This window comes from Taudactylus pleione, unplaced genomic scaffold, assembly GCF_031769625.1.
Source record: "Taudactylus pleione unplaced genomic scaffold, aTauple2 ptg000145l, whole genome shotgun sequence".
In the NCBI taxonomy this organism is placed as follows: Eukaryota; Metazoa; Chordata; class Amphibia; order Anura; family Myobatrachidae; genus Taudactylus; species Taudactylus pleione.
The window spans coordinates 3,848,306-3,876,002 of record NW_028284547.1 but is presented as its reverse complement, the minus strand read 5'-3'; the positions used below and the strand labels follow the sequence as shown (position 1 = coordinate 3,876,002).

Below are 27,697 nucleotides of genomic sequence, written 5' to 3'. Positions count from 1 at the left end.
AGTCTAAGTTTAGACCAGTTGGTGCTAAGGTATCAAGTGTGTATATCCACTTCATATCGCACTGCGAAAACTTTTTTTCTAAGTCTCTCGTTCTCCAATTATCTTTAACACATTGGATACCAAGAAATTGTTTAATCTTTTTTCACACTTACAATGTTGTTTAGCAAAATGGTCTGATACAGAATGTGTTGAAAGGCCTTTTCTTATATTATATATGTGTTCAGACATTCTTGTCTTTAGATTTCTAGAGGTCTTTCCTACATAGACCAAGCCACACATGCATTCTAATAGGTAAACAACATTTCTAGAGTTGCAAGTAATGAAATCATTAATTTTATATTCTATTCCATTAATATTAAATGCAGTTGTTTTTCTCATATTGTCTTTTGAAGCAGCGGTTCTGCACATAAGGCAGTCCCCTCATCTATGGAATCATCACGTTCTGTTACTTGTAATAGTTTTCTCAATTAATGCACTTTTGACCAACTTATTTTTCAAAGAAGGTGCTTTATAAATAAAAGTGGGCTTCATGGGTATTACTCTACACAGAATGGGGTCATCCTTTAATAATTTCCAATTTTCCTTAATAACTTTTTCTAATTTTTTATGATGGGCTCCATATTGGGTGATGTATGTCCATTCAAATTTATTCTCATTTTGAATTAATTCGGATTTTTCTTTTACTTTCCAAAGGTCTTCTCTCTCTATCTCTTTGACTTTAGAACTCGCTTTATCTAAAAGGTCGGTTGGATAACCTTTGCTTTGGAATCTACTACACATTTCTTTTATCTGTTCATCCAAAATTACTTCCTCAGTACAATTTCTCTTTAACCTTTTTAATTGACCTAATGGTATATTTTGGAGCCACCTCTCATGATGTTCACTCTTAATATTTATATATGAGTTCGAGTCGGTGGACCGACTCGTATATATATATTAAGAGTGAACATCATGAGAGGTGGCTCCAAAATATACCATTAGGTCTATTAAAAAGGTTAAAGAGAAATTGTACTGAGGAAGTAATTTTGGATGAACAGATAAAAGAAATGTGTAGTAGATTCCAAAGCAAAGGTTATCCAACCGACCTTTTAGATAAAGCGAGTTCTAAAGTCAAAGAGATATAGAGAGAAGACCTTTTGAAAGAAAAAGAAAAATCCGAATTAATTCAAAATGAGAATAAATTTGCATGGGCATACATCACCCAATATGGAGCCCATCATAAAAAATTAGAAAAAGTTATTAAGGATAATTGGAAATTATTAAAGGATGACCCCATTCTGAGTAGAGTAATACCCATGAAGCCCACTTTTATTTATAAGAAAGCACCTTCTTTGAAAAATAAGTTGGTCAAAAGTGCATTAATTGAGAAAACTATTACAAGTAACAGAACGCGAGGCTTCCATAGATGCGGGGACTGCCTTATGTGCAGAACCACCGCTTCAAAAGACAATATGAGAAAAACCACTGCATTTAATATTAATGGAATAGAATATAAAATTAATGATTTCATTACTTGTAACTCTAGAAATGTTGTTTACCTATTAGAATGCATGTGTGGCTTGGTCTATGTAGGAAAGACCTCTAGAAATCTAAAGACAAGAATGTCTGAACACATATATAATATAAGAAAAGGCCTTTCAACACATTCTGTATCAGACCATTTTGCTAAACAGCATTATAAGTGTGAAAAAAAGATTAAACAATTTCTTGGTATCCAATGTGTTAAAGATAATTGGAGAACGAGAGACTTAGAAAAAAAGTTGTCGCAGTGCGAGATGAAGTGGATATACACACTTGATACATTAGCACCAACTGGTCTAAACTTAGACTTTGAACTGAAATGGTTCTTAGATTAGTCTATAAATATCAGTGTATTGTGTATGTAATACATATTATATATTAACTTTGGATAAATATATAACTTTTTATTTTTCTCTTTTTGCACTTTATGGATCACATTTCAACAATGAGGATTGGAACTTACCGATTGGGGAGTACTCCTATCAAATTTGAGGGATGGACTTTACTGGAATACAAAGTACGGTATAGCTTTGTTGATAGGAAGAAACCCACTGGATTCAGTATAATTATGCTCCTGAAACATACATGGGAACTTTATATGTATTTTATATCTCTTTATATAATTTTTTTTTTTTATAAATATTTTTATTGAGACACTGCATATAAAACAAGAAACATTTTTGTTTCAAACATCACTTGATATACAGTCATACATAATAAAATGTAATACAGAAACAAATTCTATTTATATATAATGGTAAATCATACAATTCAATACATATCTTATAAACTTAAGAACAAATCAATAATTTTGTTTTCTGCATATATCTATTTAATAAAACAAATCCTCTTTATATAATTTTAAATTATGTATTTTATGAATTTTAAATTATGTATTTTTATTGCATATTATATGAAAGATTGAATATATATGATGTACCTGTATTTTATTGTGCACAATTTCTATATTTAGACTGGAAGTGACTAAATGTGAACCACAGACATAATTTCCAGAAGTGGACATGCGGTGACACACATGCATCACTTCCAGTAATAATACTGCGGTAAAAGGAAGTGAGCATCTTTAATATGTTTGACGCCACTTCCAGAATAAAGTGTGACCGGAGGCAGTGTAGTGCCTATGTCACTTTCGCTGCTGATCTTAGGGAGATTTGGTGCTTTCTACACTGCTCTCAGTTTTCTTTGTAATTGGAGGTGACGTTTGGGCATATAGCGCCTGTGTCACTTCAGGTGGCCGGAATTATACACCTGGGCCACAAGTGTCACTTCCAGTTTAGGTGATTGCGAAAATTGATTTTGAATAATTTTTAATATATTTGAATATTAATTGTGAGTACCCAATTAGATCACTTCTGGGTGTATAAATATCACCACAATCTGAACAGCATGTTGTCCACATCTGAAGAAGAATTGATCACAATTCGAAACGCATTATGGAGTACATGCTACAAGGGAACCTCTGACTACCAGCAAGCCAGAACAATTTACATTCTCTGCGGTGGTGCCGAGCTTCATTGCCCGTCACCTCTTCGATTTTGATTTGTTTGCATCAAGCCACCGCAGCCTTGTCTAATGGTGAGAAGCTGTTTTCCGGTTACCCCATTATGTCATCTTGATTTTATGGAATATATTTATACATGTTTTAAATAAATTTTGTTCTCTGATTTATCCTTGATTGGGATACATACTAGTGTTCCCGCTAGGCTGTTTTAGCGGGGCGCGGCGCCCTGCCCTCCTTCTGGAGGGCAAAAAGCACCCTGCCCTCCAGGAGGAGGGCAAAAAACGCCCTGCCCCCACAGCCTGCGGGAGCCGTTCTCACCCACGGGACACCCGTGGAGAAACATGCGGTGACCCGGTCACCGCCGGAGAATAGACGCCGGGCGCATGCGCCCGGCATCTATTCTCCCTGTCTGCAGGGCTTGGGGGCTGCCCGGCGTGTCCGTAAGTGCCGGGCACGCCCCCAAGAGTGACGAAAAGGGGACGCGTCTTATAGACATGCCCCCTTTTCCGATGACCACGCCCCCTTCTCGGTCTCGCGCGCCAGCATGCCCTCTCTAGCTCCGGCGCCCTGCCTCCCGCCGGAGCTAGAGGGAACACTACATACTGTATATATTCTTCATCCACCTGAGGCATTAGCGCCATTCCTTTTCACCTACATAATTTTATTTTCTAAAACCAAAAAGAAACACAAATATTTTGCTTACAAAATGGTCAATAATGAAAGAAATGTGATTGTTAGTATAGGATATAAGGACCCTCTGTGATGGACTTGGAAAATAATCCTTCTCTATCACTCACAGATGATTGTTCACAATTTATTTTTACATAGAACCCAACTATTCGGAAATTATAAAACAGAACGATTGTGAGTTTACTTCTTCCTGTTATTTGCAGACAAAACCAATTCTAAATGATTAGGCTTCTCACACGCCCAGAATATCAGAACCTTGAATGGTTACACTGGAAGATAAGCCTGACAGTCACATCCAGCATGTAATTCTGCGCTTCACTGTTTGGATGTCCTTGTGAAGGGATGTAGTCGCCATCCCGACCGTCAAGATACCGTCAGTCAGACCAGCTCCGGAATCCCAACAGTCATCAGAAGACCGGCTCCGGAATTCAGACAGTCGGAATCCCGACTAAGTATAAGGGTTAGAGTTAGCCACTAAGGAAAGGATGAGGGTTAGCCTGCCGGATGGGAGGGTCAGGTTTAGGCTGTGGGGGTGTTAGGGTTTGGCTGCGAGAGGGGAAGGTTAGGCTGAGAGAGGGAAGGGTTATACGTCTAGAAATCTGTAGGGATTCTGACCATTCAGATCCCGTACCCAACCCCTTGTAAAGTATAGCATTAAAATATAATAAACAGTCCTTAAATGAAAGAGGCTCTCTTTATCTTCTCCATTGAATTTATTTCTCCGCAGTAAAACCATAAAATAAGAGAATGAGGACAATATTTAGTTACTGGTATATAACGTTCAGGAAGGGTCCTCACCATACAGAATATAGTGTAGATATAATAATATAGATCACTGCATGAATATACATAGACAATAAATGCTCACATTAGTGCTTACATGAGCGAAATCAGTAGAACACATATAAAGGTATCATTACAGCTTTGACATATCACCTACTTCAATCCACTCTATAGTGCAGGGAACCAGATATGTGATCCACCTCAATATGTTGACACAAAGTAGTAAACTTACATCTATGCTTACATAGAGATTGCTTGTTCCATACACATCAAGGTTTCTTTGTCCCATATAGGAAATCTCCCAGACCAGACCTTCTTATTCACACTCGGCAGTAAACAAATAACCATTCCATAATTTAAGATGCCAAATTTGAATGGAAAACAACAAAGTATAACATTAGGACTAACATCCATAGAAGAAAATGTTGGAATAATCATTTCCTTAACCAAATGGGGAATAAATTAACCTGGGTCATTGGATGGACGAAATAAGTCCCAATGCTACCACACCAACGCATTTCGATGGAGTTAGTCTCTTTCAAGGTGAGGGTGTGACTTACTCCTAAATGTCAAGGACATCCCAACAGTGAAGCGCAGAATTTCATCTTCTTTTGATATATGTTACATAACTAGATTTTTATAGATGGACAACTTTATTGGTTGCTAGGGAATACAGGTGACCAATGTCTTGCACTATTTTACAACATAGAGCAGAGTACTCATATAAGCAGGAGGTAAGACAGCGATAGAAAGACCAGAGAGGAGACCTGTAGGGTAATACAGGGCAGTGTGCAGGGTTCCTGTAGTAGTATACAATACTCATAGCTCTGCCTGACATAGAAGGAATCCCAGAACTGAGTGGGTCTGCTGGGACTCTCTACTGAACAGAAAGCTCTTTCTTCTACTAGTCCCAGCACCTGCATGAGCAGAGCACAGCTGTATATTACACAGCACCATCACCATTGTCTGCTGTTATACTGCAGCTCTAGTTCCTAACAGAGAGACTGTCCCAGGGGAAAGATGCCCCCAAGTCCCCTTGTCAGACCTCTACAATCTTTAACAAGGGTTTAATTAAAAAATAGAAATTTGCCACATTTAGAAAATAAAAATAGTCTCACTCTCCCCTGAATGCATACTGAGGTGACATAAGATAACTTACTTATGAAACACATGCTACATTCAGGCCCTCAGAATGACTCCTCATGTGATTAATAAGTGTTATCTTTCTAGTAAATCTCTTGTTGCAGTCTGAGCATTTATATGGCTTTTCTGCTGTGTGACTCTTCTGATGACTAACAAGAGATGACTTCTGGGAAAAACACTTGCTGCAGTCAGAGCATTCAAACGGTTTCTCTCCTGTGTGACTCCTCTGATGTTTTAAAAGATTTGACAAACTGGTAAAGCATTTGCTACATTCAGGGCATTTAAATGGTCTGTCTCCTGTGTGACTCCTCTGATGTATAACAAGTTGTCGCTTGGAGGTAAAACACTTGGTGCATTCAGAGCATTTATAAGGTTTCTCTCCTGTGTGACTCCTCTGATGTCTAACAAGATGTGTCTTATTGGAAACACACTTGCTACATTGAGAGCATTTATATGGTTTCTCTCCTGTGTGAATCCTCTGATGTCTAACAAGTTCTTGCTTCGCTCTAAAATACTTGCTGCATTCAGAACATTGAAATGGTTTCTCGCCTGTATGAATCCTCTGATGTCTAAACAGTTGTGACTTACGGGAAAAATATTTGCTGCATTCAGAACATGTAAATGGTTTCTCACCTGTGTGACTCCTCTGATGTATAAAAAGTTGTGGCTTATGTGAAAAACACTTGCTACATTCAGGACATTTAAATGGTTTCTCTCCTGTGTGAATTCTCTGATGTCTAACAAGATGTGACATCTGGGAAAAACACTTGCTGCATTCCGAACAGGTAAATGGTTTCTCTCCTGTGTGACTCCTCTGATGCATAACAAGTTCTTGCTTCTCTGTAAAACACTTGCTGCACTCAGAACATGTAAATGGTTTCTCTCCTGTATGACTCCTCTGATGTCTAACAAGTTGCTGTTGGAAACTAAAACACTTGCTGCATTCAGAACATGTAAAAGGTTTTTCCCCTGTGTGAGTCCTTTGATGTGTAACAAGCTGTGACTTAAGGGAAAAACATTTCCTGCACTCAGAACATGTAAATGGCTTCTCTCCTGTGTGACTCATCTGATGTGTGAGAAGCTGTGATTTATATGGAAAGCTTTTGTCACATTCAGAGCACAGATGGGATTTCTCTCCTGTGGGACCCATCACGTACTAACTGAGAAACAAATTAGCTGTAAAAGGTTTCTTCTATCCAGAAAACAAGAAAAGTTTATGCGAATCCTGCAGAGGTGTAAGAAGAGATGACGTCTATAGTTTGATTGATCAGAGGACAATGTCCCTTTCCACAGCGTCTTCCAATATTCTTAGTGGGAATCCTGCTCAATTGTCCTGAAAGAAAAATGTTAATAAGTAAAAGGTTACATATGAAGGGGACTGAGGTGGGGAGGACGCAGTACAAGTTGTCCCTCTTATTCTGCTTACCTTGACTAACCCCTTGATGTCCCACCCCAATCTCCAGGCAGAATTAAAGACCTATAGCTCCCTTTCTGGAAATAAAAGAAATAGTTAAAAGTCGGAAGCTCTGGCTCTTTGCGTCCCCCACATATTCAGTCAGTGCTTACCTCCAAATTTAATCTGTTTCTTGGTATTTTAATCACCAAGTCTTATTCCCTCTTATGCTAACTATTCCCCAATGTTCCAAACTTTGGCAAAAGACTTGGTAAAATGGCAATATATATATATATATATATATATATATATATATATAACACCCAGACACACACATACCAGTTCCGCCGGATTGACACCATTAAAATGAACCTACTTCCTAGGCTATTATACTTATTCCAGACTCTCCCTGTCCAGATTTCAATGGTGAGCTCCATGCAAACTAGGGATGTGCAGGCTCGGATAGGTTCGAGTTTGCACGTTGAGTTCGGATTTTTCCCTCCAAAAAAACGGAACTCAGAAAGAGGCAAAACGTCATCTTGCATGGACAAACATCATCATTCCTGGACAAAAGTCCAGGAATGCTGATGTTCGTCCATGCAAGATGACGTTTTGCCTCTTTCTGAGTTCCGTTTTTTTGGAGGGAAAAATCCGAACTCAACGTGCAAACTCAAACCTATCCGAATCTGCACATCCCTAATGCAAACCCTTTGTAACCGTTTTATTTGGGCAAATGGTAGACTTTGGATCCGTAGATACATCCTAGCTAAATCGGTGCCTGAGGGAGGTCTTGGTCTGCCGATACTTTGCTCTTACTACTATGCAGCACAACTTAATCATATTATATTGTGGCATTCCAACCTAGGTGACAAGAAATGGGTGGATCTTGAATACGCTACGCTCCAGGATGGGAGTGTTGACAGGATCGTATGGTTAGCTAAATCGCTTAGATCAGCCTCGGCTTATGCGACTCCAACCTCGAGGTGTGGGACAGACTTCTTGTGGCCCATTATTTGGCATCGCACCCTTCCCCTATGTTCCCTATTTGGCATCATCTTTTATTTCCCCCTGGGTCTAGAAATACTATGGCCTCCTTTTCACAGGGTGTCCAGATTGACCGATTTAAACATGTGCAGGGTAAATTTGCCCCGTCATCAATTGCAGATCTTTAAGGTCGATCCTCTCTTCCTTCAACATGTCACTACCAATACCTGCAGATCACTAGTTTCATTACTTCTCAATCTCCACCTCGTAATATACGGCCTCTCTCCTCATTTGAATGCCTTTGTATCTATTCGATAAGTCGTAAAGGCAATATCTCTGTACCGTATCACTCCATTTTGGCCCCGACTTCCCCTAATGGGGAACACCATGAAGTTGCCTGGGAGGCCGACCTACCAGCCCCTATTGATAAGGAGAAATGATACACCAGATGGTACTTGGGGCCCGATTCAGACCCGTTCGCTAGGCTGAGTTTGCACGCTGCTGGCCGATTTTTGCGATCTGTGCATGCGTAAAATATACAGTGCGTGAACCAGTCGTTGCGATCGGGAAGCGATCGCAGCGAGTACATCGATGTCCCGCAAGTTTGAGTGACAGAATGTGCAGTTTGTGGGTGGTGACAGGGCAAGGTCGATGGAAACGGGGGGAGTGGTGGTACGAACGCAGGCGTGCCTGAGCTTCAAAGTGGCGTTTCTAGGGCATGAATAATTAAGATGCAGAGTCATAGTACATGTCACATGGTTGTTTAAAACACAGCAGCACTCGCAGTGCTTGCAGTAGGGTATGGTCAACCACAAGCGCTGCATATGCTTCCGATGGTACTCAATGTTACCGATTTGTTGCATACACTTCCTGGAGATGACGTGTGTTGCGAAGGGAAAGTGGGCGTCTTATGACTGGCTTGTGGGCGTCTAAAACCATACCGCGATCGCACGCCAAGACATAGTGGGAGTGCTAATGTCTTGCCGTGCGATCGCAGGATTTGCATACTCTGGCAGCGAACGTCTGCGTGCAAATGCATCTAGCGCACGGGTCTGAATTGAGCCAATGGTACCATCTAAGCTCCACATCATCTTTCCATCAACTTCAAGCTCCTGCTGGAGACAATGTGGCTATGTTTTACCATACTTTGTGGTCTTGTTAGATCTCTTTGGGAACAAGTGTAGAGCATGATATCATGTATCACAGGTTTGACTCCGCTGTGCGATGTGTCTGTAGCGCCTACTGAGTTCACCCTTCCGGGACGTCAGCAAGCATCATGATAAACTTATAGTCCATATTTGTAATGCCACCAAATGTTTAATTACCAAGAATTGGAGAACTCCCGCAACTCCCCCGTTGGCAGCACTCCGAGCCCGTGTCCATTTTGTGGCTTTTATGGAATATATCTCGATATTACAAAATAACACTGTGGCCACCTTTCACGAACTCTGGGCCCCATGGTATCAATACCAATCGTCACCCCCTTCCTGGTTTCTGCTAACTTCCTTTATTTTTCATCCCTCCAGATTTGTTTTACTGCAGTCTCCTTTCTCCTTCCTTTTCAACGCTAGACAATTATCTGGGTATCAATTTTCTTTATGCCCAATCTAACTGCTCAATATGTTCCCAGCCTCCTCTAAAGCTGGGTACACACGTAAAGATTTTCTGTCCAACCATCCAACTAGTTGATTGGTTGGAATGAAAATCTGGTAACGTATGGGAGTAACTGATGATCAGCAATTTGCTCCTAAATGCCAGAAAACAGATGAAAATGGTCGTCAGACAAGTTTGTTAGATGTTTGATCTAAACAATTTGTTCATACAAAAGTTTTTGTCCATTTTGTGGTGTTTGGGAACAAATTGCTGATTGTCATTTGCTTTCATACCTTACCAGATTTCATTCCAACCAATTAACTAGTTGGATGGTTGGACAGAAAATCTTTACGTGTCTACCCAGCCTAAGACCTTTTGACAATTTGTCCATGCTGTCTGGGTTTTTCTTGCTCATTTATATCTTATTATTGTTTTGGTACTCGGTCTTTATTGTATGTTTTCTTGGTGATTCACGGTTATTGTGCCATATAAACCTAGTGTAATGTATCACTGTTTATGCAAAACTAAATAAAAGCATTGTTATATAAAAAAAAAAAAAAAAGCATTAATGTTACATATATGGGAATAATGTGATCATCTCACAAGCACTTTGCTCATTGTGGTGGAAGCAGTGGTTATTGTTATACGAGATACCAGGTTTTGAAAGGATAAATAGGATATTTCTATGCAAGCGACATGGGTAGATTTGGTATTCGGGTTTAGAATACAGGATATATCATAAGAGTTGAAGAAAACTGTATGAAAGAGAATTACTAAATAATTTGTATTGTGACATAAATATGCACGTGGTTAGCAGTGTATGTGTATTTATCTCACCCTGTTTTTACAATGGTTATTGCTCGATTGACAGTGCTGGCATATATTATACATACAGAGCAATGGAGAGACGGGCGGCACTCGGAGGGCTTGTACATATATAAAACGGCACACAGTCACAGGTAGGTGTGTCCGACGTTTTGGAGCAGCAGCAGTTGCCCCGGGCACCGGCTGTCCCTTGCCAGACCCTTCCTGAATGATATATTAGACATATGCCACTAGTCACATATAAAGGAGAATGCTTGTGCAGATGATGGTGTGAGGTGTGCAGGGCAGTTGTGACTTGATGGTGGTGTAGTGCAGTTACAATGGTGTAGAGGTGCAGATCTGTAATGACATGATGGTGGGGGGGGGTGCATGGCTATGGTGACAAATCCTAAAAAAAAAATAAAAAAATATGTAAATAGAAAGGAACAAAAAAAATAATAAAACACACACACACTGACAGCAACAAGATGGCGTTACCCAAACCGTATTGCTGTTCTGCCACACATACACTTAGTTACCCACTATGTCGGCGAACTAAGGATCACATACACACCTAATGCTGACATAACACATACATGTGACATATTGGGAAGGGCAGCAACAGTGCAGCTATCCGGGAAGGTCAATAATGATTCACAACAATGTATTTGGCACCACGACATGACAGTGCGCTCACACAGAGAGAAGGCTGCCGCAATAAATTATATACACAGCAGGCTGCCTATCTGACTGACATGTCACTACACTGGCACACACTGATGCCCAGGCTCAGTGACATCACCCATTCTCTCCAAGCCGCCTCTGGCACCGAACTGACCTTATTAAACTCTTAAATTAGAGTGGTGCCTGGACAAATAATCATACAATCTGCCCCCCTAACTCCATAATACCCCCCTTCCCCAGTATAACATAAACAGCGCTAATTCCCCTCCAGCACACAGAATAACCTATACTAGCTAGGAGAAATCAGCCATATAGCTTCACTCAAGGGAAGTCATTTTCAGGAGCCATTAGAGACCTCAAATTGACATTCACAACGTAAAATCCTCATCTTTAACATGGGTCACATTTACACCAACTTAAAAAAAATAACTTTCTCAAAGACCATAACCCCAAAAGGCCATAAATTGAAACAAAATCAAATAAAACAAATCATAAATCGCCCTCTGCCCCGGGGTACGCCTTCCCAAAAATACCTCAAAACTGACACTTTTTGTCAAACAGGAGGTGGAGGGAAAACAGCGACATTTTCCTCTTTAGATTTTTCGAAATTTCACATTTTTTATTTTTTTTTCCCTGAAATTTGGCATGTACGTACCGAGCGCCGGTTCTACATGGACATGCCATATTTCAGCTCAGTGCAGTCCAATAACTTTTGATGTGTAGCCCCTCTAACACCATGACCCCACTGACTCTCACTAAATTATAATGGCGGAATGCTGGTTATTCGATTCAGCATCAATATAAGCCCTTATAATAGATTACTCTCGTCAGGACAACACTGCAGTAAGGAAGCCATGTACCTTTTATGCAGATATAGCCCAGCGCTCATCCAGGCTGACACTGCTCCCGGCTGGATCGCGATATATCGTTATCCCGCTCACCGTCTCCCTGGTGCATCGAAGGTATCCTGTGGGAGCGCGTCCACCAATGTGCACCATCACCACAACAACAGGCTGTAATAGAATAAAGGAACATAAATGCGATGAGACAAATACATGCGTTTAGCTGCTGGTAATGGTCCGTGTGTATGTCCCTACAAACAGTCCCTTCTCCTTTATGCCCCCAAATAGGTATCTTAGGCCGGGTACACTACTCGTATGGTATGCCGGATCGGAAGACATATCGGGCAGTGTGTACCAGCGCTTCCGCGAATCGTCAGCGACATCGCCCGTCGGACCTGCATGCAAAATCGTCAGCGGGGGCCATGCTGTCGAAAGCAACGTGACCCCTCGCCGTCGCTGCCGCCATCGGCAAGTGTGTATGCCCCCCCCCGCCAGGTGACATCACGCTTGGGTACATCATTCAGTGTGTGCCCAGCATTACAGACTGGCACTGAGTGCAGCACATGTTGGGGCAGAGAGCAGACTGTTATTAATACACAGCAGCTGCCGCCCTCCGCTCAGTCACCCCCCATGTGTTTCCCCCCCTGCTCTGCCGACCAGACACTCACTCACCGCAGCTGCTCCTCCTGTGTCCGAGCCTCCGAGGCCTCGCCAGGACAGTCAGGGTAGGGGAGCACCCGGGGGAGGAGACTGGGCGGGGACACGGAGCATACTGGGCGTAACCATTAGAAATGGGAAGAAGACGGCGAGGCGGACACATGCTGGAGGGGGAGGAGACTGGGCGGGGACACGGCGGAGGGGGGTGGAGAGTAGGCGGGGACATGTGGATCCTCCGTTCCCGCGTCACGCCGGCGAGCCCGGGGCTACCCCTTCGTCACCAGGTCATGTGACTGTTCCAAGCAGTATTTGGCTGCTTGGAATCGATGGAAAGTCCAGGGATCGTACAGTCACGTGACCGATTGACGTCAGGAGAAGCCCCAGATCTGCGAAAAGCCAGGTCTGAGCTCCGGGATACCAGAGAATAGTGTCCACGCCCAGTCTCCTCCCCATTACTTGTAACCACGCCCAGTCTCCGCAATAGTCTTCGTGTTTCCAGCCCGCTCCCCTGTGACTCCTCCCAGTCTCTTCCCTTCTCCTCTGCAGCCCCTCCCCGCCTCCTCCGTGTACCCGCCCAGTCTCCACCCCCGGGTGCTCCCCCTGGGCCCTGGCCCCTGACTGTCCCGGCGAGCGGTACCGGTGAGTGAGGTGTGTGCTGGGCCCCTGTAGCTGCGGGCAGTACGGGGTGTGCGGGCAAAAATCATGGGGGAGTGACTGAGCGGAGGGCGGCAGCTGTGTAATCTTAGCCTGCTCTCTGCCCCAGCATGTGTGTGTATACATATATGTACATTGCTCTCTGTGTGTATATATAGTACATATATGTATAGTGCTCTCTGTGTGTATATATAGTACATATATGTATTGTGCTCTCTGCCCCAGCATGTGTGTGTGTGCGTGTATGTGTATATATATATATATATATATATATATATATATAGCTCTCTGTGTGTATCTAAAGTACATATTTGTATAGTACTCTCTGCCCCAGCATGCGTGTGTGTATATATATATATATATTACCAATATAGGCGGCACTCTGGAGAGCGAAGTTATAATATTGACTAAAAGTCCTTCAATATGCCGACATTTCGGGAGTCACCCCGCCATCAGGGACAAGATACAAACAGTATAAAAATAGACATACATATATACTGTATGTATATAGCTCTTACCACTGCATCATCCCATTATAGTACATATATAGCTCTCACCACCGCATCATCCCATTATAGTACATAGCTGTATATAGCTCTCACCACCGCATCATCCCATTATACTACATATATGCATATACAGTCAGGTGCATAAATATTGGGACATTGACAGAATTTTCATATTTTGGCCTCTGTTCACCACCACAATGGCTTTGAAATGAAACAAACAAGATGTGCTTTATCTGCAGACTTTCAGATTTAATTTGAGGGTAATTACATCCAAATCGGGTGAACGGTGTAGGAATTACAACGGTTTCTATATGTGCCTCCCACTTTTTAAGGGGCCAAAAGTAATGGGACAAACTAAACAATCCTAAATCTAACTTTCACTTTTTAATGCTTTGTTGCAAATCCTTTGCAGGCAATTACAGTCTGAAGTCTGGAACGCATAGACATCACCAGACGCTGGGTTTCATCCCTGGTGATGCTCTGCCAGGCCTCTACTGCAAGTGTCTTCAGTTCCTGCTTGTTCTTGGGGCATTTTCCCTTCAGTTTTGTCTTAATCAAGTGAAATGCATGCTCAATTGGATTCAGGTTAGGGGATTGACTTGGCCATTGCATAACATTCCACTTTTTAGACTGAAAAAACTCTTTGGTTGCTTTTGCAGTATGCTTCGGGTCATTGTCCATCTGCACTGTGAAGCGCCGTCCAATGAGTTCTGAAGCATTTGACTGAATATGAGCATATAATATTGCCCGAAACACTTCAGAATTCATTCTGCTGCTTTTGTCAGTAGTCACATCATCAATAAATACAAAGAAACCAGTTCCATTGGCAGCCATACATGCCCACGCCATGACACAACCACCACCATGCTTCACTGATGAGGTGGTATGTTTTGGATCATGAGCAGTTCCTTTCCTTCTCCACACTCTTCTCTTTCCCATCACTCTGGTACAAGTTGATCTTTGTCTCATCTGTCTATAGGATGTTGTTCCAGAATTGTAATGGCTTTTTTAGATGTTGTTTGGCAAACTCTAATCTGGTCTTTCAGTTTTTGAGGCTCACCAATGGTTTACATCTTGTGGTGAACCCTCTATATTCACTCTTGTGAAGTCTTCTCTTGATTGTTGACTTTGACACATATACACCTACCTCCTGGAGAGTGTTCTTGATTTGGCCAACTGTTGTGAAGGGGTTTTTCTTCACCAGGGAAATAATTCTTCTGTCATCCACCACAGTTGTTTTCCGTGGTCTTCCGGGTCTTTTGATGTTGCTGAGCTCTCCGGTGCGTTCTTTCTTTTTAAGAATGTTCCAATAGGTTGATTTGACCACACCTAATGTTTTTGCTATCTCTCTGATGGGTTTGTTTTGATTTTTCAGCCTAATGATGGCTTGCTTCACTGATAGTGACAGCTCTTTGGATCTCATATTGAGAGTCGACAACAACTGATTCCAAATGCAAATGTCACACCTAGAATCAACTCCAGACCTTTTACCTGCTTAATTGATAATGAAATAACGAGGGAATAGCCCACACCTGTCCATGAAATAGCTTTTGAGTTGATAGTCCCATTACTTTTGGACCCTTTAAAAGTGGGAGGCACATATAGAAACCGTTGCAATTCCTACACCGTTCACCTGATTTGGATGTAATTACCCTCAAATTAAATCTGAAAGTCTGCAGTTAAAGCACATCTTGTTTGTTTCATTCTGTCAATGTCCCAATAGTTATGCACCTGACTGTAGCTCTCACCACCGCATCATCCCATTATACTACATATATGTATATAGTTCTCACCACCGCATCATCCTATTATAGTACATATGTGTATATAGCTCTCACCACCGCATCCTCCCATTATACTACATATATGTATATAGCTTTCACCACCGCATCATCCCATTATAGTACATATGTGTATATAGCTCTCACCACAGCACCATCCCATTATAGTACATATATATATATAGCTCTCACCACCGCATCATCCCATTATACTACATATATGTATAAAGCTCTCACCACTGCATCATCCTATTATACTACATATATGTATATAGCTCTCACCACAGCATCATCCCATTATACTACATATATGTATATAGCTCTCACCACCGCATCATCCCATTATAGTACATATATGTATATAGCTCTCACCACAGCATCATCCCATTATACTACATATATGTATATAGCTCTCACCACTGCATCATCCCATTATACTACATATATGTATATAGCTTTGACCACCGCATCATCCCATTATAGTACATATATGTATAAAGCTCTCACCACTGCATCATCCTATTATACTACATATATGTATATAGCTCTCACCACAGCATCATCCCATTATACTACATATATGTATATAGCTCTCGCCACCGCATCATCCCATTATAGTACATATATGTATATAGCTCTCACCACTGCATCATCCTATTATACTACATATATGTATATAGCTCTCACCACAGCATCATCCCATTATACTACATATATGTATATAGCTCTCACCACTGCATCATCCCATTATAGTACATATATTTATATAGCTCTCACCACCGCATCATCCCATTATACTACATATATGTATATAGCTCTCACCACCGCATCATCCCATTATACTACATATATGCATATACAGTCAGGTGCATAAATATTGGGACATTGACAGAATTTTCATATTTTGGCCTCTATTCACCACCACAATGGCTTTGAAATGAAACAAACAAGATGTGCTTTATCTGCAGACTTTCAGATTTAAGTTGAGGGTAATTACATCCAAATCAGGTGAACGGTGTAGGAATTACAACGGTTTCTATATGTGCCTCCCACTTTTTAAGGGGCCAAAAGTAATGGGACAAACTAAACAATCCTAAATCTAACTTTCACTTTTTAATGCTTTGTTGCAAATCCTTTGCAGGCAATTACAGTCTCAAGTCTGGAACGCATAGACATCACCAGACGCTGGGTTTCATCCCTGGTGATGCTCTGCCAGGCCTCTACTGCAAGTGTCTTCAGTTCCTGCTTGTTCTTGGGGCATTTTCCCTTCAGTTTTGTCTTAATCTAGTGAAATGCATGTTCAATTGGATTCAGGTTAGGGGATTGACTTGGCCATTGCATAACATTCCACTTTTTAGCCTGAAAAAACTCTTTGGTTGCTTTTGCAGTATGCTTCGGGTCATTGTCCATCTGCACTGTGAAGCGCCGTCCAATGAGTTCTGAAGCATTTGACTGAATATGAGCATATAATATTGCCCGAAACACTTCAGAATTCATTCTGCTGCTTTTGTCAGCAGTCACATCATCAATAAATACAAAGAAACCAGTTCCATTGGCAGCCATACATGCCCACGCCATGACACTACCACCACCATGCTTCACTGATGAGGTGGTATGTTTTGGATCATGAGCAGTTCCTTTCCTTCTCCACACTCTTCTCTTCCCATCACTCTGGTACAAGTTGATCTTTGTCTCATCTGTCCATAGGATGTTGTTCCAGAACTGTAATGGCTTTTTTAGATGTTGTTTGGCAAACTCTAATCTGGTCTTTCTGTTTTTGAGGCTCACCAATGGTTTACATCTTGTGGTGAACCCTCTATATTCACTCTTGTGAAGTCTTCTCTTGATTGTTGACTTTGACACATATACACCTACCTCCTGGAGAGTGTTCTTGATTTGGCCAACTGTTGTGAAGGGGTTTTTCTTCACCAGGGAAATAATTCTTCTGTCATCCACCACAGTTGTTTTCCGTGGTCTTCCGGGTCTTTTGATGTTGCTGAGCTCTCTGGTGCGTTCTTTCTTTTTAAGAATGTTCCAATAGGTTGATTTGACCACACCTAATGTTTTTGCTATCTCTCTGATGGGTTTGTTTTGATTTTTCAGCCTAATGATGGCTTGCTTCACTGATAGTGACAGCTCTTTGGATCTCATATTGAGAGTCGACAACAACTGATTCCAAATGCAAATGTCACACCTAGAATCAACTCCAGATCTTTTACCTGCTTAATTGATAATGAAATAACGAGGGAATAGCCCACACCTGTCCATGAAATAGCTTTTGAGTTGATAGTCCCATTACTTTTGGCCCCTTTAAAAGTGGGAGGCACATATAGAAACCGTTGTAATTCCTACACCGTTCACCTGATTTGGATGTAATTACCCTCAAATTAAATCTGAAAGTCTGCAGTTAAAGCACATCTTGTTTGTTTCATTCTGTCAATGTCCCAATAGTTATGCACCTGACTGTAGCTCTCACCACCGCATCATCCCATTATACTACATATATGTATATAGTTCTCACCACCGCATCATCCTATTATAGTACATATGTGTATATAGCTCTCACCACCGCATCATCCCATTATACTACATATATGCATATAGCTTTCATCACCGCATCATCCCATTATAGTACATATGTGTATATAGCTCTCACCACAGCATCATCCCATTATAGTACATATATATGTATAGCTCTCACCACCGCATCATCCCATTATAGTACATATATGTATAAAGCTCTCACCACTGCATCATCCTATTATACTACATATATGTATATAGCTCTCACCACAGCATCATCCCATTATACTACATATATGTATATAGCTCTCGCCACCGCATCATCCCATTATAGTACATATATGTATATAGCTCTCACCACAGCATCATCCCATTATACTACATATATGTATATAGCTTTCACCACCGCATCATCCCATTATAGTACATATATGTATAAAGCTCTCACCACTGCATCATTCTATTATACTACATATATGTATATAGCTCTCACCACAGCATCATCCCATTATACTACATATATGTATATAGCTCTCGCCACCGCATCATCCCATTATAGTACATATATGTATATAGCTCTCACCACTGCATCATCCCATTATAGTCAGTGTTCTCCCCAGAAAATTTTTCCAGTCGGGTGGCATCAAGAAGTAGCTGGGTGGGGGCCTTCTCAATAATATAATGTTTTAAATCCTGACCTTTATAATGATTTAAACTTGAAATAACAATTTATATATTAATTCTCTTCTTAGAGGCCCAGATACTGTCCCCACTTGCAGGCTACATAGAATATATTTTTTATACAGCTCTACAGATACTGGCCCCACTTCCAGGCTCTCTTTAATCAGTTCAGATGACTTTCCACCTGAACTTTTATACAGGAGGAGGGATATTTGCCCTCCAGCCTGACACCTCCCCTGCACTGTGATGGACAACTACCCCCCCGCCCCAATGCCACATCCCCTGCTCGGCATTCTCCCCTGACCCAATGCCGCGTCCCCTGCCCACCCCAATGTGCCGTGTCCTGTCACCTGGAACCTTCGCTAACATGTCCTTACTGCCAGCGGACACGGAGCCTTCAATGTGAAGAACATGACGTCGGAGTCGCATCCGAGTCTGTGGCAACAAGGACATATTCGGTGACCGGGAATGCAATGCATTGTGGCGGGGGAAGTGCCGCCTGTATGCTGTTTCTTACGGCAATGTGCCCACAGAAAACAGCCTGGGGAGAACACTGGCTTATGCCCAGTTCCACTCCAGGTCCCTGCAGAATTGGATTCTGGCTCATTGGGATGGTCAATACCATTGGATAAAGTCTCAGATCCGCATCTCACCAGAGGTTCGGCTGCCCCTTGCTTGGTGGTTGGAGATGACTCATTTAAACATGAGTCGTCAATTATGAGTCCTGGATTGGGTACTCCTCACCACGGCACGGATGCAAGCCTGCGAGGATGGGGAGCAGTGACAGGCCATCACACCTTTCAGGGAAGATGGACGGATCAGGAAAGTCTACCAATAAATATCTTGGCGCTTGGTGTAGTGCACAGAGCATTCATACTGGCGCAGGACCTCCTACAAGGCAGGCCTGGCCAGGTTCAGTCCGACAACGTGACAGTAGTCGCCTACATCAACCATCAGGGAGGCACACGAAGTCTGGCAGCCATGAAGGAAGTGGTGGAAATTCTGCTATGGGCAGAAAGCCATATTCCGGCAATATTCATCCCAGGTGATCTCAACTGGGAAGCGGACTTCCTAGGTCGCCAGTACATACACGGCGCAGAATGGGCTCTTCATCCGGATTTCTTTCAACTCCTGGAGGACAAGTGGGGATTACCGGCCGTAGACCTCATGGCGTCACGTCACAATCACAAAGTCCCCAGGTACAGCCCTCAGCTGTCTTCGTGGATGCTCTGGCGGTGAGGTGGGATTTCAGGTTGGCATACCTGTTTTCTCCAATCTCCCTCCTCCCAACAGTCGTCAGAAAGTTCAAGCAGAAAGGCGGCATGATAAACGAATAGCCCCTGCCTGGTCCATGTCTATCCATAGACAGTCCACTTCCACTGTCTCTATGGCCGGATCTGCTAGTGCAGGGTCCCTGCCTATATCAGGATTTACCTCGGCTGACTTTGACGGCATGGCTGTTGAGTCTGCCATCAGAAAAAAAATGACCCTAAGATTTTCAAGGTTCTCAAAAATACTTGCTTTTCTTCAGGCGGGATTAGACTTAGGCCTTCGCTTGGCTATCTTGAGAGTTCAGGTTTCTGCACTGTCCGTTTTGTTCCAATACAGAATTGCCCTTCTGCCGGATGTTTGAACATTCCTGCAAGGAGTTCTCCAGCTGCAACCTCCATTTGTTCCTCCGGTGCCACAGTGGGATTTGACTTTGGTTCTCAGGGCATTGCAGACTGCTCCCTTTGAACCCTTGGATATGGTGAAGTCAAGATGGTTGACAAAGAAGGCGCTTTTTCTCCTTGCTATCGTCTTAGCTCGTACAGTCTCTGACTTGGCAGCTGTCATGTCGCTCTTCATATTTGATTTTTCATCATAATAAAGCTGTCCTCCGTACTAGAGCGGGTTACCTTTGTCAAAGTAAAATAATTGGTTATGAACGCTTGCAATTATTATCTGACGCTACTCTGCTTCGGCGCAATCTGATGCGCACAATTGCGAATGCACCACACACACACTGATGCACATAACACACACACACATATATATATATATATATATATTTTATTTATTTATTTATTAACAGTTTCTTATATAGCGCAGCATATTCCGTTACACTTTACAATTGGAAACATTGATAGAACAAAACAGGGTAATAACAGACAGACATAGAGGTAAGAGGGCCCTGCTTGCAAGCTTACAATCTATAGGGAAATAGGCGTTGATACACAAGGATAGGTGCTATATATATTGCAATTTGGTCTGGCCAGAATGCAGAGTTTCTTGGTGGGCTGCATGATCCAGTCACACAGGAATGTCGGCAAAATGTCAGGAGTATGTGAAGAAAGACAATATGTGAGGTTATGTGTGGACTGTGAGAGGGGATGTGATAAGACATGGAAGCTATGAAGGTTATGTGGTCGGTTCTGGAATCTGATAAGCTTGTCTGAAGAGGTGAGTTTTCATGGAACGCTTGAAGGATTGAAGAGTAGAGGTAAGTCTTATTGTGTGTGGTAAGGCATTCCATAGAGTGGGTGCAGCCCGAAGAAAGTCCTGTAACCGTAAATGGGAGCAAGTAATGCGTGGGGATGAGAGACGCAGTTCTTGTGCTGAGCGGAGAGGTCGGGTTGGGAGATATTTTGAGATGAGTGAAGAGATGTATGTTGGTGTAATTCGGTTAATGGCCTTATGTGTAAGTAACAGTATTTTGTATTGAATACGGTAGAAAACCGGCAACCAATGGAGGGACTGACAGAGCGGGGCAGCAGACGATGAACGTTTGGCAAGGAAGATAAGCCTCGCAGCTGCATTCATAATGGATTGTAATGGCGATAGCCTGTTTTTGGGAAGACCAGTAAGGAGACTATTGCAATAGTCAATGCGGGAAATAATGAGTGCATGGATTAGAGTTTTTGCAGTGTCTTGTGTGAGATATGGTCGAACTTTGTATATGTTTTTTAGATGTATGTAACATGATTTTGAGACAGATTGAATGTGGGGAACAAAGGACAATTCAGAATCAAGGATGACACCAAGGCAGCGAGCTTGTGGGGTGGGGTGGATTGTTGAGTTATCAACAGTGATAAAGAGATCAGATTGGTAACTGTTATTGGCCGGTGGAAATATAATTAATTCTGTTTTAGAAATATTAAGTTTCAGGTAGCGAGATGACATCCAAGATGAAATGGCAGAAATACATTCAGTGACACGGACCAACACAGATGGTGATAAATCTGGAGAGGATAGGTAGATTTGAGTATCATCCGCATACAGATGGTACTGAAATCCAAAAGAGCGGATTAGTTTGCCAAGAGAGGTGGTATAGATTGAGAATAGCAAAGGACCTAAGACAGAGCCTTGCGGTACTCCAACTGATAGAGGTAGCGAAGAGGAGGCAGAATCAGAAAAACGAACAGAAAAAGAGCGATCAGATAGGTAGGAAGAGAACCAAGAAAGGGCTGTGTCCTTAAGACCTAGGGATTGTAATGTTTGTACGAGAAGAGAGTGGTCAACAGTGTCAAAAGCAGCAGAGAGATCTAGAAGAATTAGAAGTGAGTAATGGCCTTTAGCCTTGGCAGTGACCAAATCATTTACTACCTTAGTCAGTGCTGTCTCTGTGGAGTGCTGGGAACGGAAGCCAGACTGAAGTGGGTCCAATAAGTTGTGGGTGTTAAGAAAGTGTGCGAGGCGGGTGTAGACAAGTCTCTCCAGTAGCTTGGAGGGGCATGGGAGCTGGGAGATAGGACGGTAATTAGAGAGAGTGTTAGGGTCAGAATTTTGTTTTTTCAGAATGGGAGTAATCACTGCATGCTTGAACAGTGATGGAAAGATGCCAGTAGAAAGAGAGAGATTACAGATTTTAGTTAGGGTTGGGATGAGCACAGGAGACAGAGCTTTACTAATTTGTGAGGGTATAGGATCTAGAGGAGAGGTAATAGAGTAGGAGGATGAGAAGAGTGTAGATACTTCATCTTCATTTGTGGGGTCAAATGAAGAGAATGTGCCAGAGGGTTCAGGTAGGGAATTGAGTAGGTCACTAGCTGAGGAAGAGAATAACATTTCATTTCGGATATTATCAATCTTGTCCTTGAAATAGGAAGCAAGATCTTGTGCACAGATAGTAGCAGGTGGCTTGGGTGAGGGAGGGGTAAGAAGCAGTTTAAATGTATTAAAAAGTCGCTTGGGGTTAGAGGCTTGAGCAGAGATAAGAGATTGGAAATATATTTGCTTGGCAGTGTCCAGAGCAGTACGATAAGAGTTGTAGATAGACTTATATGTGAGGAAGTCACTTGGAGTGCGAGACTTTCGCCACTGACGTTCTACTTTACGTGAGAGTTTTTGTAGATGCCTTGTTAAGTTAGAATGCCACGGTTGACATCTGAGTCTACGCGGAGTGTGATGGGTAGCTGGAGCTACTTCATCGAGGGCTTTTACTAAAATCTGGTTTAGCTGTGATGCAGCAGTCTCAGGAGAAGTGAGTGCAGAAATTGGTGAGAGTTGTTGTAGAGAGGTAGATAGTTGTTGAAAGTTAATCACATTAATATTTCTGCGGGTTTTAGGAGGTTTGGTTGATTTCACTGACATTGAGGTTGATGTAATGGAGGAAAGTGTGCAGGTGATAAGATTGTGATCTGAGAGAGGGAAAGGAGCATTAGTGATATCTGAAACTGAGCATAGTCTGGTAAATACAAGATCAAGGCAGTGGCCCTCCTTATGAGTAGAGGAGTCAGTCCATTGGGAGAGGCCAAGAGAGGAGGTTAGAGAGAATAGTTTGGAGGCATGAGGAGATAGTGGACTGTCAATGGGGATATTGAAATCACCCATAATGATGGTGGAGATGTCTGAGGATAGGAAGTGAGGGAGCCAGGCTGAAAAATGTTCCAGAAATTGGTGCGGTGGCCCAGGCGGGCGATAGATAACAGCAACTCGCAGAGAGAAAGGGGTGAAAGTCCTGATAGAATGTACTTCAAATGATGTAAATGTGAGTGAAGGTACCTGTGGGAGAACTGTGAATGTGAAAGATTGGGAGAGTAATATTCCTACCCCACCTCCTTTACAATTGCCAGGCCTGGAGGTGTGTGAGAAGTGTAGGTTACCATGTGAAAGTGCAGCAGGGGAGACAGTGTCTGATTGTGTTAGCCATGTTTCTGTTATTGCCAGAAGGTTGAGGTTGGTTGAAATAAAGAGGTCATGGATGGATGTTAGTTTGTTGCAGACAGAGCGTGCATTCCATAAGGCACATTTTAGTGACTTGGATGGTGAAGGGAGGCATGCAATATTTATGAGGTTAGCTGGATTTATAGTTCGTTGTGGGTGTGGCATGTGGGTTGGGCCTGGATTTGGAGATATGTCACCAGCTAAGAGAAGCAACAGGAGCGAGATATAAATATATTTGTGGGATTTGACTGAATGTTTGTTATGGCGAGAGGTTGTGGATGTTATTGTTAATGTGTTTAGATAAGTTAAAAGCTCATATGTGTTTGTAAGAGAAGAGGAAAGTACTGAGGCAGCAATATGTACAAAAGGATGAGCTGCAGGGAGAGTAAAGGATGTAGTAGTCTTAGAGATGATTCCATGGAGTGAGATCATTAATAGAAGTTTCTGATACATTTTTGCAATACATTCAATAATGTACAACACACAAACTACTGGTAAGGAATGATATTGTAATTACCTTGTTGTAGATGTTGTTCAATGTTTGTTCAACTTTTTTTTTTAACTGTTATATAATTACACTTTGTGTTATAACACACTTAGTGCTTATAATACACGGCTGCCATCGACATCCAAGGCTGCCTCTATACTGATTCTAAACTTAAAGAAAGTCTGATTGAGACATGCTACAGCTGACCACAAATGCTAACACATAGACGCTCGTATGTGTATCCACATGCGTACACATTTACGCTAACGTGTACTCACACACATATTGACATTTCCTTTTCCAATGCACAGATGCACATATGCGAACGCATATGTATAAAATGGTTTCCATTCACCATAGGTAATAACCAGAGTTATTATAGGTATTTTTAACTAATAATCATGATGAAAAAGGTACATAAATGAGATCTAACGTATAGAACATAGTGGACATGTAATGTTTTTTATCATACTAAAACCCTGCTTATGTGCAGACTTCCGGTTCTATCGGTAAAGAAGTCGCATCTTGCATCTGCAAGTTATGAATGATAGGGATTTATTGCATAGAGTGTTGTGATCTATGGGGGTCATTCAGACCCACTCGCGAGCGGCAGTACGCTCGCAAGTGGGTCGATGTTCCCCACTGCGCATGCGCACGACGGAGGGAGCTCCGTCGTGCGCATGCGCGAGACCCGACGAGCGAAGGACTTTCCTTCGCTCGGAGTGTCTCATCAAAGGGGGCGTGCTGTCGATGGTGGGCGTGCCTGCCAGACGGAGGCGTTTCCAAGGGAACGCCTACCGTCTGAAGCCGGCCCCACTGACATCACTAGTGATGTCAGTGGGAGTGATTTTGGCTCTGATAGAGCCAAAATCACTCCTGGCCTTGCGGTTGAGAAACCCAACCGCAGGCTTTTACTCGCAGTTCCGATGGTCGCGATGGTCAAGACCATCGTGACCATCATTTTGCACGCTCGTATATGCTGTGGGTGGTGACCCACAGCTATTCGAGCGTCCAGGAGAACGCTCCATATTAATGGAGGTGGGCCCTGATTCACAGCGAGTGCTCTGGTCAGAGCGTCTGGCTCTGAATCAGGGCCTATATGCAGTGTTGTAGCTAGTTTTAACCAGTTGTTCGCCGGGAAACTACACAAAGAAACAGTTGGAGAACGAAGCCATACCCCTAATGACAAAGTATGAACTGACCAATGACAAGATCATCCAGAAGCATGAACCAATGGAAACCTGTAAACTAGTTCCTTTGTTAACGTAGAACTCTGTAAGGTATATAAACTGCATCCCGGTTCCAGTGTTCAGCCATTCTCACAGGCTTCAGGATTGATGACTATATACTGGGACCAGTGCGCATGCGTATCTATCAAGCTGTACTTCTTTTAATTGCTTTTGACTCCAATTGTTAAATCTTTCACCGTGTTACTTTTTCTTTACATAAATAACCTTTTTGTGCTTTGGAACCAAACGATTGGACTGGAAAGCAATTCTTTCTTAAGCGACTTGCAGCGCTAAATAGCGACTAGTAGGAATCAATACCTTCCAAAGGTGGTTTCCCGTTTCCATATAAATGAGGAGATTGTAGTCCTGGCCTCTCAGTCGTCAGACCTGTTTACAGGCGAAGCTTCCTTGGATGTGGTTAAAGCCCTTTGTATTTACCTGGATTGTACCAACTCCATCAGGAATTCAGATTCTTTTTGTGTTATATGGGTTTCACAAGCGAAGCTGGCCAGCAGACAAACAGATTTTGGCTCGCTGGCTGCGTACGACTATTTCTCAGGTCTTTACACAGGCTGGTCTCTCTGTCCCAAACAACGTGACATCACATTCTACTCGGTCTGTCGGGCCGTCATGGGTGGTTAGACATGGCGCCTCGGCTGAACAGCTGTGCAAGTCAACCACTTGGTCTTCCGTCCTTTTATCAAAATCTATGCATTTGATACTTTTGCCTCCCAGGATGCTTCCTTTGGGCGGCGGATTATCCTCTCTGCTCAGGAGCGTTCCCACCCTTAAGGGAACTGCTTTAGGACGTCCCCAAGGTAAATCCTGTGGACCCTCTGGACCCTGAAGAAGAAAACATACCTCAGTTAACTTTAATTTTTGTGAATTGTCAGATAATAATTGCAAGTGATAATACCCAATTTGATTTCGACAGCCCACCCTTTGATAGCCAATCAAGCGCTATCACAGCCTGACTTAATCTTTCCAGTCATGCATAATAATTTATTATTCAATGTTCTAAACTGTATGACACAAGTCGGTCATTGAACCATTAATAATGCGTCTCAAGAGGGTAGAGCAACCCTTATACGCATTCAGTGGATCTATACAGGACCATGGGTAGGATGTGGGATCTCATCTAACCTATAAAGGAAGTCTGGGGAAATGAGACTACATTATCTAGGATGTTTAAAGGAACATTTACAATAATTATTATTATACATGACTTTGCCTGTTCACATATTAGTATCTGTAGGCACATTCAATGTCGGGGTTGTAATGAAATCCTTCATTATATTAGGGTATGTCTTACTGCGGCTTGTTCATACAGGTGGTAAAAGAGAGAGAATTCAATTTGGGGAGAATCCTAACAATATCATTTTCATAATTCTAAAAATAAAAAAAACCTTATGATTGTTCTTCGCCCAATTGGGATGAGAGTATGCTCCTGGATGATCTGGATCCTGATTCTTCCAATCTGTGTCTCGTCCGGTTATCTTCATCATCTACCAGGAATATCATGTGTCCGCAGCTGGGCCTTGTCAGCATCTAGAATAGGAAATTTGAGATATCAGTCCTCTAGAATGTCTCCATCTTTATTACCCAATCTGGCTTCTTCACTCGATCCATCTGCAGTCTTCAGATATCCTGCTGTTGACTTGATTTGCCTGCATGGATGAAAAACAGATTCTACGAGCATTAGTGGTCCCCCCCTCCCCCACTGTGACAATTTTGAATTTTGTCGGCTCTATATTGGAGTTCCCAAAAACAAAACATAACCTAGTGACATTGACGGGTGTTTACATACTCAACTTTACCTCGTTTTCTCCACTAGGTGGCAGTCAAGATCCTACAATGCCTTTTCCTTTTTCACTTTTGTTTTATGAAAATCTCCTCCTAGGACCGGTGGGTGTCCTTCCTGGTCACAAAAGGTAAAATATCAAAATTACAACAGGGGTTTTTGAGAAGAAAACTTACATTCCGCTGCAGATCCATATCTTTATGATCTATGGCAATCCTCCTGTTCTGGTGGATGAAACCTCCACCCTTTGGTTATCCATAATACCTACATC

General features: G+C 42.3%; 1 protein-coding gene and 1 pseudogene across 3 annotated transcripts in view; one reads left to right on the top strand and one right to left on the bottom strand.

Annotated features, from left to right (window-relative positions):
- Window positions 1-3,184: 3,184 nt before the first annotated feature.
- Window positions 3,185-12,730, bottom strand: LOC148522635 (uncharacterized). 2 transcript variants are annotated; one of them, XM_088473987.1, is made up of 4 exons: window positions 12,632-12,730; window positions 11,978-12,130; window positions 7,086-7,150; window positions 3,185-6,992 (listed from the first exon to the last, which is right to left on the bottom strand). In XM_088473987.1, exon 4 carries the CDS (start codon window positions 6,807-6,809, stop codon window positions 5,676-5,678), a length of 1,134 nt encoding a protein of 377 aa, XP_088330113.1. In that variant the 5' UTR covers window positions 6,810-6,992; window positions 7,086-7,150; window positions 11,978-12,130; window positions 12,632-12,730; the 3' UTR covers window positions 3,185-5,675. The 2 variants fall into 2 exon arrangements, with proteins under 2 accessions (XP_088330113.1, XP_088330114.1); XM_088473988.1 differs by lacking the exon at window positions 7,086-7,150.
- A 466-nt stretch (window positions 12,731-13,196) lies between these two features.
- LOC148522634 (uncharacterized) overlaps window positions 13,197-27,697 on the top strand; it is a 36,734-nt pseudogene continuing 22,233 nt past the window's right edge. The window contains exon 1 of the transcript XR_015878525.1: window positions 13,197-13,255. The product of XR_015878525.1 is annotated as an uncharacterized LOC148522634 (transcript). The remainder of the gene's footprint in view (window positions 13,256-27,697) is intronic.